Source organism: Dasypus novemcinctus, chromosome 3 (genome assembly GCF_030445035.2).
Source record: "Dasypus novemcinctus isolate mDasNov1 chromosome 3, mDasNov1.1.hap2, whole genome shotgun sequence".
Lineage (NCBI taxonomy): Eukaryota > Metazoa > Chordata > Mammalia > Cingulata > Dasypodidae > Dasypus > Dasypus novemcinctus.
The window spans coordinates 61,691,038-61,705,933 of record NC_080675.1 but is presented as its reverse complement, the minus strand read 5'-3'; the positions used below and the strand labels follow the sequence as shown (position 1 = coordinate 61,705,933).

At 42.8% G+C, this 14,896-nt stretch overlaps 1 protein-coding gene across 2 annotated transcripts in view; it reads right to left on the bottom strand.

Annotated features, from left to right (window-relative positions):
- Positions 1-13,054, bottom strand: part of CDKL1 (cyclin dependent kinase like 1) — a 93,679-nt gene extending 80,625 nt beyond the window's left edge. The window contains exons 1-2 of one of the 2 annotated variants that reach the window (XM_071213937.1): positions 12,949-13,054; positions 12,179-12,459 (exon numbers count right to left, since the gene is read on the bottom strand). In XM_071213937.1, the coding sequence (XP_071070038.1) occupies positions 12,179-12,346 (168 nt within the window). In that variant the 5' untranslated portion in view covers positions 12,347-12,459; positions 12,949-13,054. Of the gene's footprint in view, positions 1-12,178; positions 12,764-12,948 lie in introns of those variants that run through there. The other variant, XM_058293448.2, reaches the window with a different exon arrangement.
- Between the last annotated feature and the right edge of the window lie 1,842 nt (positions 13,055-14,896).

Here is a 14,896-nt window from a genome sequence, read left to right as displayed (position 1 = left end):
TATATGCATTGATCCAGCAGTTAACACATGCTGCTGTGTCCCCAATAGCTAGAATCCATGAGTTGGGAACCAGGAGTGGAAGTGGGATTGACCTCTCTCATCTTCATTCCAAGCACTCCACTTGTGGACATCATGCTTCCTCTCCCCAAGATGCTCTCCCATGTGCTAAGATTTATGTGTACATGGTTGGTCATTGGAAAAACATCAATGTCAGTCAACAGGTAATTAGTTAAATAAATTCTAGAACTTTATAGTACACTCAAATGATGAGCTATTCCAAACTGTTAAAAAGAGTGAGGCATGTCTATATTGTTGACTTGGAAAGATATCTGAGATATATTAGGTATAAAAAGGAAATTACAAGATAGTATATAGTATAATGTTTGTATCTTTTTTTTTTAAAAAAAAAGAGAAATATATGTTCTCGTTCAAGCACAGGAATCTTCTGGAAGGATTCATGAGAAACTGTGGCTGCTTGGGGGGCAATGGGATTGGGGAGTGAAGGGTGAGGAAGACTTCCTTTTCCCTTTACATTCTTCTGTATCTTCAAGCTTTTTCAATTTTACACCAGCACATATTACTTTATCATACAAATAGCTTAAAAATAATTGCATAAGTCCCTGCACTATATTGTAACACCAAGATAACTATTTTGAAGTTAGCTTCAAAGAGCTAGTTGATAGAATCAGCTTTGGGGAAGATACTCTTTACTAGAATTTAAGAAGCTATCTAGATTTTTACTATGATCACCATTGGCGGGGAAATGTTCCTCAGTCCACTCTGTTGGTGAGAAATCCTTCTGTAACAAGACTCTTTTGATGAAGGGAAGCCGCCTTGATTCAGCATTTTCTCCAAATGCCAAGAACCCTCAAGAAGTCACCCTGGCTAATGTCTTGGTGCTGGGATGGCTGGAGAAGGAAAATGTAGTATTGAAAGAGCTGGACTCATAAGGCGAAGAGGTTGGGTGCCGGAGGTTTGTTTAGTTTAGGTTCCCTGCAGACCACATGGGGAGAAAAGAATGTGCCAGGCTGGTCTCCAGCCAGAGAGACCTGATCTGAGTCCATTTCCTCCCAAGGCCCAGCATAGGCCAACGAGGCTCACAGTGTACAATGCATTTTAGTGACTAATCAAATATGTGAAAAGTACTATGAAAGAAGTAATAGTATTAGACAAACATGGCCAAAATGAAAATTAACACAGACAACTAATATTTAGAATACCCATTCCTCCAACTTTCAATTAATATTTACCCATTCAACACATATATTAATGCAGGAACATTCTGAGAGTTATAAAGTAAATTATTTGTTTTAATGGGTGCTTGAAAGCATCTGTTGGTTTAGAAACTCTTACCTGTCACTATTCCAACAAAAAGAAAGGTGGAGTTCAAAGATTTTCAACCAGGCAATTTTACCCAACAGTATTTTTATTAAAGGGCTTTTAAAGTTAATAAGCCATAAAGAAAGTTAACAATTAGCAAGAAAATATGCCCTTTGAAAGCAGATTTGTGCCCAAACCATTAATCCTGCTAAATAAAAAGGTGAATTAAAACAAGAAAAAAATGTAAAGTGAAAGGACACAAGCTTGGCCCATTTAAAAATTTTTCCATTCTATATACCTTCTAGTATGGTTTGTAGGTTTTAGAACAACAGTAGGTAATATAGGCTGCTATTTAGAAATTTCATTTACTGGAAATAACAATAATTTAAGTGGCAAAAAAGTCAATAAAGTAATTACTATTTTTTCAATGTGAATCATAAAATTACTTTATCCTGCCTCCTCCTGCCCCACATTTTATTTCCTGAAGTTTAAGATGCATGGTAGGACATGTATATGGGCTTTTAGTACATAGTGCTATGTACTCAGAAGAGGTACACACTGGGTGTCCATCAGAAGGTAATATGTCAGTTTGCTGATTTCTGTTTCTTTTGTTCTTGAAGTATTTGCTTGGCAGCTTTATTACTTAGTAGTTCACTACACAGCAGGAACACAATCTTTCTAGATAAACACATTGTGAGCTAAGCCAAAAAATTCTTCAATAAACAAAACAGTCTGTTACTATTTGCAGTTAGCATATTATCTTAAAAAAAAAAAAAAAAGAAAGAAATTTAACAGGTCTGCACTTGTTGAACAAATACCAAGAGATGATGATAAGGCGAATGTGTTCAGTCTCTATCATTATGGGCAAAGGAATGCCCTGCTTTGTCTTCCATGCCATTGACAACCACGTTATATAAACTCCCAGCATCTCTCTACAGATTAGTAATGAACATCAACAGCCACATCTCTGCTAGTCTCTAATGAAACCATCTGTATAAAATGAAAGTTGTAAAATACAGAGGCTTAAAACTGTTGTGTGCAGATGTGTTTTGTTTGGACTGAATCGTGTTTAAATTTTTAAAAACTTACTTGTTAACATTTAAAAGTCAGGAAATTTCATTCTTACTAAAAGGTACCAGGACTCCTTGGAGAAATGGCCAATTACAGGACTGTTTGCAGGAAAAGATAAGATAAGCTTAAAACATTTTGTTGTGCCACAAAGTAAAGAAATGCTCAAAGGATGGATATCTGTCAGAACACAGGAGCTGCCTTGCAGGAACTCCAAATGGACAAATGTGGGATGATTTGAGAATCAAAAGGAATAATGACAGTGAGGGTTTATAATATGTTGAATTTTTTTAAAAAATCCATGAATTGATCGTGCTACTAAAAGGTGACTATAGGAAGTGAAGAAAAGCTCCCTTTTACAGAACAGTGTTGATAAATGACTGTAGACAGAATTATAGGAAATCATCATTTTACAATAACTCTTACTGCAACTGATCCAGGCAAGGATCATCAATGGATGAAAACCGTTGTGTGAAAGCTGTTTGGGAAAGAAGTACTCATACAGTTTCAAAGTATCACCCCACAGATTATTTATTAATTGTAAAGGGGAAAATGGTTATTTACAAATGAGAGCTATGGCAGACCCATACGGACTTTGGCCCAGTGGTTAGGGTGTCCGTCTACCATATGGGAGGTCCGCGGTTCAAACCCCAGGCCTCCTTGACCCGTGTGGAGCTGGCCATGCGCAGTGCTGATGCGCGCAAGGAGTGCCGTGCCACGCAAGGGTGTCCCCCGCGTGGGGGAGCCCCACACGCAAGGAGTGCACCCGTGAGAAAAGCCGCCCAGCGTGAAAAGAAAGTGCAGCCTGCCCAGGAATGGCGCCGCCCACACTTCCTGTGCCGCTGACGACAACAGAAGAGGACAAAGAAACAAGACGCAGCAAATAGACACCAAGAACAGACAACCAAGGGAGGGGGGGATTTAAATAAATAAATAAATCTTTAAAAAAAAAAAAAAAAAGATATTAAATTTTTTAGCACCAGTTACAGAACAAACTACACCAGGTACCTCCTCATGGGAACTATGGCAATGAACTGAGCCTCACCTGTGTGTGCTCTTGATGAAAACACTGAACCTGTATCAAAACATGTGGAAAAGCAAAACTATCTAAGTTGAGAGATATTCTGGAAACAATTGTCCTGGACTCCTCAAAAATGCCAATATCATGAAAATCATGAAAGACAAAAAAGAACTAAAAGGCAGGGAACTGTTCTAGATTAAAGGAGACTAGAGATGTGTGACAAGTAAAAGTAATGTGTGGTCACCGATTAGATTTAAAATATAACATACATATTTATATAGGTCATAGGTGTGTGTGTGTATGTGCATATATTATATAACTATTATGGGGCAGTGAGAAATTTGAACATGGACTGTATATTATAGTATTGCATCCGTGATAAATTTTGAGTGTGGAAAACGTATTATGGTTATGTTGACGAATGTCTTTGTTCTAGGAGATTGATGTTGAATACTTAAGGAGAAATGTCATAATGTCTGCAACCTACCCTCAATTGGTTCAACCAAAAACATGGTGGCAGGGGGAGGGAGGAAGGAAGAGAGGAGGAAAAAGAGGGGGCTAGGAGGAAAGGCAGCAAAATTCTAACAGTTGGTAAATGAATCTAGCTAAGAGTATGCAGGAATTCTTTCAGCTTTTATATATATTTTTTAATTTTCAAAATAAAGTTATGAGAAAAGACCCTGAAGAACTGACATAAAATTGTGATTTCTGGCTTTTAAAGATCCTGACTCTACAGCCTCCTGGGATTGCAGTCTGTGGCCCTGAGGAGGAGCCACGCACTTCAGATGAGACATCAAGTCTCCACGTTGCCCCAATCTCTCCTTGCCTCTTGTCCTACACTCAGGCTGCTTCGCTGTGTGATCCCCACAGATATTTGAGTTTGTAATCCCATATAATCCATAACAGAGATTGTCGGACATGGCTAAAACCATTTAGAGAAAGAAGTTCTTAAATCCATTTTAACAAGCTAATGAAACAACCTGAGACCTAGAAATGGCCCTATCAGCAACAGCAGGACTAACTTCTTAAAGATGTTGCAGAATCTCTCACTGAGGCTTTTTTCAAGAGTTGGGAACTGTGGTTCCTGTCTCTATTCACTCACAACTCAACGTCACTATCAAAAGCCAAGACCATTGACTATGAGGTGCAGCAATGCTCAGAGATGTAATCACCAAGTGCAATGAATGCCCCATGATGATGGAGGAGGGTGTTGTTATGGGGGGAGGAGTGGGACGAGTGGGGTGGGGGGTATATGGGGACCTCACATTTTTTTAATGTAACATTAAAAAATAAATAAAGACAAAATTTTTAAAAAATTTTAAAAAGGCTATTGAAAGTGAGGAAAGAGTAATGGAAAAGAGGATGCTCAAAACATTCTCAGGTTATTAGTATCCATAATTGATTAAAATCAATAGAATCTTGTCTCTGGCACATAGTATATACTCAACATTCTTACCCAGCTCACACCTCTCATGCATCTTTTTTTCATTTTTGCCCCCCAAGGGCCTTTTTAGACACTTTTTCCCTAATCTCCTACCTGTGAATTTTAATAACACAGGTATACTGTGTGAATGCATATGCACTGTACATACATCTGTGCTTTAGACATAAAAAGAGTAAGATTTCCTGCCTCTGCAAGAACCAATTTTTGCCCTCTTGGGAGGGGTATTAATTCTGCTGAGAATGAATGCCCTAAATTGATGGAAAATTCCCCCACATTTATTTTCATAATTGTTGTTGGCAAAGCGACAACACCTTCCGTTAAGGAGTGGCCTTACTTTTTACTTTCTAAAATAATCTATGGGGTTATGCAACGAGATTTGGAAAGAAATGCCATTCCAGCAAGAATCGGCACCCAGGTTTCCATGAAAGGCATGGATCTTAGAGCTAGGCCCCTCCTGGGTGCAAGGGCAGGGTAAATTCTAAAGACCCCAGTCACTGGGAGATTTTAGAGTGTGGTGTTTGGTGTAATATGATGGTTCTGATGTGTGGGAGCAGCAGGGCATGGACTTGGGGCCAGACAAAAGTGTGTCTGCATTCCAGCTTACTAACCAGGAGGCCTTAACAAATCATTAACCATCCTAAACCCATTTGTAAAACAGGGATAACAATACCTACCTTCCAAAGTTGTTTTAAATGCAATATGTGAATCCTAGGTAACGATGCTTGGCAGTTTGCCCCAGTTTACTTACCGGGTCACCAGGCCCTACCTCCCAAATGGCAATATTTGATTCCTTCTCCTAGCTTGTCTCTCTAGTTTTTCTAGTCTTCTGGAGGAAAGGTTGTGACAGATAATATATGAGCTGCTGCTCTCAGCCCTTGACTGAAGCTGTTCTGATCTACTCTAAAGCCCCCTGTACCATCCACCACGTGGCAAAGGTCTGCACTGGCACTCCATAGTGGCAACAAACTGTCCTTGACCTCCAACTCCTCTGGGACCATCTACTCTTTCTCCCACAGCTGCTTAGAATCCTTTCCTTCCCCTTCTAATAGCTCAATCATTTTCATTCCACAAAAAGAGGTTTAGCAGCAGAGAGGCTTTGGACCATAGCAACACAGCTACTATGGGTTGTTTGGTTTGTGTTTGTTTTATTTTGTTTTGAACCACATAGCCCTTTCCTTCCTGGGCACAGACATGTGATCCTCAGTGGGGACAGGTTGGGTTCAAGCACATCCACCTGCTTTATGCAGAGTCAGTGCTCCTTCCCATCACCATAACAGACTTGATTTAAGGTGACTTTTCTTCCAGGGAGCTTGTCTCTGTACTCTGGTTTCTGTCATGACTACCCCAACTCCAAATTTCTGATATATGTTTAGGAGTTCGATTCTTTCCTGTAGGGTTCATGGGTCATGGGCAAATCAAAATGCATAAAATATCCTGGTGGAAGAAATTCTACACCTGTGGCTTGAACCGAGCTGAGGTCTAAGGACTAAATATAGTGGTGGATGTGAAGAATTCAGAAACACTCCAAATAAAGGGGCACAGAATTTTCTAGATAGTCCACGAATTGGCCTCTTATGTGATTGTATATATTTTGGTCATGATCCAGATTAGTATGTTGAGACCATGTCTCCAGCAATTTCCCCCACCCCCAATCAAGTTTTCTCTCTACCAGATTGCTCCCGTTAGTACATAAAAATCACTTATTTTTCCATATTAAAAAACAAAACCCCAAAACCTCCCTTGATTCCTCCCAAGCAGCTAATGTTCCACTTCTCGGCTTCCTTTTTATAATAAAACTCCTCAAAAGAGTTGCGTAGGTTACCATCTCTGCTTCTGCTCTTCTCGTTCTCTCTTGAACCCTGTCTGATAAAGCTTTCATTACCACTCACTGACATCATCTTGTCAAGATCTCCAATGACCTTCATATTTTCAAAGACTTGACAAATTCTAAATTCTCATCTCACTTGACCACTGACACCACTAATCATTTGCTCATTCTTGAAACATTTTTGCCACTAAGATTTAAGCACATTGCTCCCTGGATTTTCCTGCCTCACAGGTCACCCCTTCTTGATTCCCTTGCTAGTTCCTCCAAATGCTGGAGTGCTCCAGGGTCCTTGACTTTTATCTCTCCACGGATCTCTAATGGAGAACCGTCTCTAACGGAGCCCTCACACAGTTTCATGGCTTTAAATACCACCAATAGGCTGATGTCGCCCCAATTCACATCTCCAATCTGGGCTCCCCCACTCTGATTTGAATTAAACCGCCCACTTTACGCATTTCCTTAGATGTGTATAATTTACATCGCAAACTAAACATGACCACAATAGGACTCAAGTCCTTTTTTTCCAAATTTAACTCTGAGTCTTCCTATCATCGTGAATGATGCCTTTATCCTTCTACTTGCTCAGGGAAAAAACCTTGGAGTCATGTTTGATTCCTCCTCCAACCATCAGACTCCTACGTGCTGCTCTTAGAATAAACCAAGCATTTAGCCACCTCTCACCCTCTCCACTGCAACCACTCTGACCTAAGCCTATCACCTCACACCAGGATTATTCCAGCAGGTTCGTAATTCATCTCATGTCTCCACTCATCAAGCTAGAACAACCAATAACTAGAGGAATGTTTTTAGAATGTAAGCCATGTCAAGGTGCCCCTCTCCTCAAAATCCTCCCTGGCTCCCAACTCTCTGAGAACAAAATCTACCATCTTTACCATGAGACACTAGGCTCTTCTGTCTGATCTCCCTTATCTGTTTAACCTGATCTAATATGACCCTTCCCTTCACTTCCTCTGCCTCAGCAACACTCACCTGTTTGTTCCTTCAAGAACACCAGAGCACACTAAAACACATTACCTGATCCTGACTTGAGGCCGTTGTACTTGCTGTTCCCTCTACCTAGAATGATGTTCCCTGAAGAGCTGCATAAGTCACTCCTGCATTTTATTCTGGCCTTTGTTCAATGTCATCAGAAGCCTTTTCCTAACCACACAATACAAAGAAGCAAGCTCTCCCCCGAATTGCCCTTTTCCCCCTTTACCCTGCCTTAATTTTTACCATTTGACACATAACTGTTTGCTTACTATCGGACTCTGCTTACCAAGGTGCAAATTTTGGGAGGACATGGGCCAAGAACAATATGTGGCACAGGGCAGGAGTTCTGTAAACACTTGTCAAATGGACAAAGGTCAACTATCTTTTGCTCAGGTATCTCATCAAAAATACTGACTGAAAGGCCTGAATTCTTTCCATTTCTTCACAATGGATAATGAGTTTGGGAAAGGGCAGGATAGTTGCTTTGAGCTCAGGTATAGCAGTATAATTTTATTACTGTCACTAGAATGGTATTTAATTTGTTCTTGAAGTAGAGGATACTAACTTTGATTTTAACTGGAGCAATCATTTATTTTGTTTTTAGGTCTAATTATGTAACACAAAAAATACAACTCAAAAATTAAAACATTGAAGGGCTAACTGCAGGATGGTAAATTGTCCTTTTTTTAATGAAGTGATGGTGACAATAGTTGGTGGTTAGTTTTTAAAAATGCTGACCATCCTATGTCAATCTGTAAAGAATATATGTTTTTGAAATTTTACTGATCCATGAAATTCAAAAATCTGCAAAAGACACTTTTTTAATTAAAAAAAAAAATCTTTGATGATGTTCCCTTCTTTTCAGGAGAAAGCCACACTCAGCCTGGCATCCAAAGTTTTCTATGTCAGGCCTCAACCTCCCTTTCCTATTTTCCTGCTCTCTTGACCATAATGGGGGCATTCGGGGTGGGTCCCTGCCTGCCGTCCCTTACTTGGCTAAGCTCAGAGGCACCTTCAGCCTCAGCTCCTAGTTCCTGAGTTTTTCCCGACCTTAGCAGAGGTCACTAAGAGCCCCAGTTCCATGAGGGGTACCCTGAGGAAAACCCGGGGAACCTGCTGAGCCTCTGAGCTACAACCTTTCCCTGGGTCCACCTAATTGTGCTTCTGAGCTGAGTATTCCTCTTTCCTGTGGACACAGGAGCCCACCTTGAATTCCAGCTCGGATGAGGCCCTCAAATACCTGCGTAGACCTGACGGCTTCCTGTTCTCAGAGACTGCAACACGTCCCCTGGAGTTAGCCTCCAAACCCATGAGCCACCAGGAACCAAGGGGTGGCTTTGTGCTCACTGCTTCCATTCCAGAGCCAGACCTATATTCCAGAAGTCCCTCACACTCCTACTCCTTTGCCTTCTTGCACTGGCCTCAGCACCAAATAGGCATCGCAGCCGAGACTTTGGGGTTATTACCTGTGTCTCCTCACCATGTTGTGCTTTCCATTTACAGGCCTTTTCCTAGGATAGCCTGTCTGCCCTGAATGCCTTCTTTCTCACTTTGAGTCTCCCTCTAAACCCTCCAAGGTCTAGCTCAGCTGCACCTCCAAACAATTTATTTCCATTATTCAACAAGCATCTAGAGAGTTCTTACCAGGCTTGGAGGACAAGTGAATGATACAGGCCCTACCAGCTAACTAAGAGCCCTGTTTTGGGACTGAGAGCCAAGCAGAAATTCACTTCCATGAAATTAAGATTCTGAAAGAATGGAAAAGTTTGTATAAACAATATTTTAGGCACAATTCAGGACTCTTATAGGTATATGCTCAGTAAATAGAGAAAATATGGCTTTTTGAAAACATATTTGTTCATTCAACAAATTATTATGTACCTATTATGTGTTAGGAAAATCACAGAATTCTGAAAATTTAGAGCTTAAAGGGACAGATTCTACCAGCAATCTAATCCTATCACCTTAAATAGACTAGGGGTGTCTAAATACACATGAGCGTGGAGAATGGGGTGCTCTGTGCTGTGAAATCAAGCTTCTGGCACACAACTTTAGAGCATACCAACATTCAGGTATTCAAGAGAACACATTTGATGTCCTGGTTTTTTTAGCAACACTTCCATTTCCTAAGAACTTATTTTAACATTTTTTTCAATCCATTTCAATCCAAACAATAACATTTACTGGAGGCTTACTATGTGCCAAGTAGTGTGCTTTGGGGATACAGAAACTAAGAGGTAAGGATCTGGGAAGCGAACTTGGCCCAACGGATAGGGCATCTGCCTACCACATGGGAGGTCCGTGGTTCAAACCCTGGGCCTCCTTCACCCGTGTGGAGCTGGCCCATGCGCAGTGCTGATGTTCGCAAGGAGTGCCGTGCCATGCAGGGGTGTCCCCCGTATAGGGGAGCCCCACGCGCAAGGAGTGCGCCCCGTAAGGAGAGCCGCCCAGCGCGAAAGAAAGTGCAGCTGGCCCAGGAATGGTGCTGCACACACAGAGAGCTGACACAACAAGATGATGCAACAAAAAGAAACACGGATTCCCAGTGCCGCTGATAAGGATAGAAATGGTCACAGAAGAACACGCAGTGAATGGACACAGAAAGCAGACAACTGGGGGCGGGGAGAGGGAGAGGAAAAAAAAAAAAAAAAAGAGGTAAGCATCCAGTAAGCAGATGTGGCTCAAGCAATCGGGCTCCTGCCTACCACATGTGAAGTCCCTGGTTTGGTTCCTGGTGCTTCCTAAAGAAGACAGCAAGCTGGTGTGATGGGCAGGCACAGCAAGCTGACACAACAAGAGACAAGAAGAAAAACATAATGAGAGACACAATAAGGCAGAGAGCAGAGGTTCCTGGGGCCTCCTAAAGAAGATAGTGAGCTGGCACAATGGGCAGGAGTGATGAGCTGATGCAACAAGATTTCAACAAGAGACACGATGAAAACACAATGAGATACACAATAAAAAGCAGGGAACAGAGGTGGCTCAGGTGATTGGGTGCCTCCCTCCCACATCCAAGGTCCTGGGTTCGGTCCCCGGTGCCTTGTGAAAAGAGGACCAGGACACAGCAAATGCAAAACATCAAAGGGGTGGAGAGAAATAAGTAAATACAATAAATCTTTTTAAAAATAATAAATAAAGTAAAAAAGGTAAGGATCCCATCTTGGAGGAATTCAGTTATTTCAGGGAAATACCTGTAAACATAGTATTGCTGAAGAGCAGTGAGAGGTTTGAAAGATTCATTCACAGGTGACCTTCACAACCAGAAAAGAGTATCTCTCTGATACAAACAGATTTTCTTTTCTTTGGAGTAAATTAATCCTTTGCTAGGGAAGATCTGAAGAGGTGAAAAACTCCCATTAGCCCAAGAGAAACGGTGATAGACTCGTGTGTAGACTGGGTGAAGGGAGAGTGGTACAGGGGTGGGATGGGCAGACACTGCTGGTCTTACTCCTTCCCAGGTGAGCATTTCACTGGGGGGTTTTGCAGGTATCTTCCCAGAATAGGTAACACCCTGGCTAGTAAAGAACATTCCAAACTCAACTAGAGTAATTTTTCCTATTATCCACCCATTTTAATTTATCCAAAGTCTGCTACTTCCCATTCAGGGTCCTTATCCAGAAATGACCCCACACACTTAAATTCAGGAGGAAAGAGAAGGCTTTTAGAGAAGGCTGGAGAAAACAGAGAAGCAAGGATAAGTGCAAATACTCTGGATGTTTCGCTCATCTCTTACTCCTTAAAGTGTTCTTCCCATGTCATATAGTTCAGAACACATAGGTCAGAACTGAAAAAAGCTAACCCCTCCTGTATTCATTGCGTATCACATTCTACATGACTATTTGGATTTCATCTTCACAGAAATTTTTTCCATTAGGGAAAAAAATTTTCAGCTTGTAATAACTTTTTTTCACCTCTGATATTGTGTTCACCTAGGGGTAACTGATAAATATTTTAAAAGTGATCATTTGATTTCACTTCTCTAAGAACTCTTCTTTTAGAGACAAGATGCTATGATGTTCAGAAGTAGATAAATGTGAACTGTAATGAAAATCTGTCAGCGTTCTAGGAGTTCAAAAACAGGTGAATGATTAATTCTCTTAACGGACTGAGACATCAATAGAAAACAGTCTATAAGCTTAAAAATCACAAATGCTAGCAAACTTAAGTCCCTGTAATAATAAGGTGTGATGGCTCTTGAAAATCCAGATCTGTAAGTGATGTGGAAGAAAAGCTACTGGGAAGGAAAATAAATATCCCTCGGCATATAGAAGGTGAATACCCTACTTCGGCACTCCTCACTTTCCCTTTTTTACCTCTCTGCTTCCTAGTTCATTATATAATGAGTAACTGGTGCCCGGATGTTCCATTTGTGTCACTGAGGACGAAGGTCCGTAAAGGAAGGAGATGTAACCCCTTGTCAAGGAGTTCATTTAACAGAACACAATTCACTTTTTTTTTTTTTTTTTTTTTAAGCCCTGAAAATTCACTTTAGAGAATCAGTTACCTTGAGCATGCGGATTTCCCGAAGGGCGATTTTCTTTATGACTGGGTCATCCTCTGATTCCAGAAACCTCTTGATGGCCACAATCTGACCCGTGTCCCTGTTTCTGCATTTAAAAACAACTCCATAGGATCCTTCGCCAATTTTCCCAATTTTTTCATACTTCTCCATCGCAAAGGAATAAATCTTCTTAAAATGGATCTTCACATAGTTTGAAACCGTCGCTTACACGATGCTGGCGTCAGGCTGCACTAGAGCCGCACCCAAGACGAGCCTTGGAGGACCTGGCACCGAGCAGGGGCGCTGGTGGAGCAGCGGGGCCCGCGCGCCCCTCGCGGCGGCGCCACCCAGGGGCAATCGCCTTTGCACCCGCAAGTTAAAACGTAAGCCTCGCCCTAAAACGCACCGGGCTGTAAGATAATCTTTTTAACGTTAGAGTCCATCCGATCTAAGACACATGAGCTGCGGACCGCGGGGAAGGCTTCCCCGGTTCTAATTTCGGGTCTCATTTCCCTGCGGCAAGAAGACACCGCCCGGCGCCCCCGGGCCCCTCCGCGGGCGCGGGGAGCGGGGCCGCCTCTCCCGCCCGCCGCCCGCCGCCCGCCGCCCGCCGCCCGCCGCCCGCGCCCGCGCCCGCGCCGCCCGGGCTCCCGCCGCGCCGTGCGCGGACCCGCAGCCGCCAGGCCCGCCCGCCGCGCGGCCTCGAGCGGCGCCACGTGGCGGCCCGGCCCGCAGGGCCCCGGCCCGCGCCTCCTCCCCGGCCCAGGACTCACGGCGCCGCGGCCGCCGGGCCCGCCTCGCTCGCGCCTCGCCGTCTCTCCCGCGGCTCGGCGGGGCGCCCGCCGGGTCTACGTCCCTACGGGAACCGGCCCCCGCCCCGGGCCGGCCTGGGCGGGGCGCCGCACCCCAGATTCCCGCCCGGGCGGGGTCGGTCCTCGCCACGAGGAAGGGCCCTGGTGGGCCGCTCTGGGGCCCGGGAAAGCTCTTCTGAGAGTGAGAACGGGTCCCTCGGCACATCCCACTGCCGGGAGAGGCCTGCGAACGCCCACAGGTCGTGAAAAACGCAGCTACTGAGAAAGGTGCCTGTGCTAGAGCCGCTCCCGTGCAATCTGTACTTCCCAAGCATATCCCTTTCCACATTTTGTTACAACTGTGATCACCCTACTGTCCTGCTAGACTTTAATTTCTAAAGGGCAGCTTACCATGTCTGTCCTGATCCAATGCTGTAGCGTCCAATGCTTGGAAGAATGAACGAATGAATGAATGAGAGGGAAGACGGGAGAAGGGGGGAAAGGGAAGAGGAGGGTATGATAACTGAAACTAAAGTCAGCACTTCCCTCTACTAACGTGGTGATGGTGTGTTGTGATGGTGGCCTTGACTCCCACATTGACCTCCACAGCAATGGGGTCTTCCCATGCAGGGGCCGAGGCTTACAGGGACTACCTTAACTGTTTTAGTTTTCTTATTCCCATACTTCTCCCAAGTGGTTTTCTACTCTCTTGTGTCTGAGTTCAAGGGTGGGAAGTTGTGGGTACTGTAGAAATCACACAATAAGGCAATTTGCCACCAGGCAGATTGCCTTAACACTATGGTTCATCCCATTCCACACGCTCAGCACCGAAATTCATCCCATTCCGTATCCTCAGCACTGATTATGTGGATGTTTGGCCCGGAAGCAATATCTAAGGAGAAAGAATCAACACACTGTGAAACAGAGACCAAGCCTGTGTCCAGCAGCATTCTACTAAATAATTCTGGGTAGGGTTCAGGAATTGCTGAAGTTAGACGAAGGGGAGTTCACAGCTACCTTGAAAACTGAATAGTATGTAGGTGGAGTTCATGGGTGGGCTAGAATTGGTCTGTGAACCTCCAAGAAATTGTTTGCAAATGGTAACCACTGATCTGTTTTCTGTCTCTGTAGTTTTGCCTTTTCCAGAATGTCATATAAATGAAAATATACATTATGTGTCTTTTGACTCTGGTTTCTTTCACTTCTTTAATGCCTTTGAGTAATTCATGCTGTTGTGTTTCTCAGTAGTTCATTCCTTTTATTGCAGAGTAGCATTCTGTTGTATGGATGTACCATGGTTTGTTCATCCATTCCTAGTTGAAAAACATTTGAGTTATTTCCAATTTGGGGCAATTATAAATCATGGCCTTTTGTGTGAACATGTTTTTATTTCTCTTGGGAAATTACATAGGAAGAAGACTGCTGGGTCATATGAGAAGTGTATGCTATTGTAAGTAACTGCCAAAATGTTTTCCACAGTGGCTGCACCATTTTGCATTTCCACCAGCAGTGCACAAGAATTTTTATTTCTGTGCATTCCTGCCAGTACTTGGTATTGTCAGTTCTTTGAATTTTAACCATTCTAATAGGTGTGTAAAGGTTTCATGTGGTTTTCATTTACATTTCCCCAGTGGCTAATGTTCAGCAATTTTTCTTTTGTTCTTTTTTTAATGTATTTTTTATTTATTTTTAAAAGATTCATAGATCACCCTCAGCAATTTTTTATAGGTTGTATTTTATTATGTATTTTTAAATCTGTTTGGATAAATGAAGTGGGTCTCAGCAATTTTTCATATGCTTATTTGCCACCTGTATGTCTTCTCACTTTTGAGTTCTCATTTATGAATTGTAAATTCTTTGGGATTTTCCGTGTGAACAATCATGTCATCTGCAAATAGGGGAGGTTTTAGTTCTCCCTAACTAGATTGCC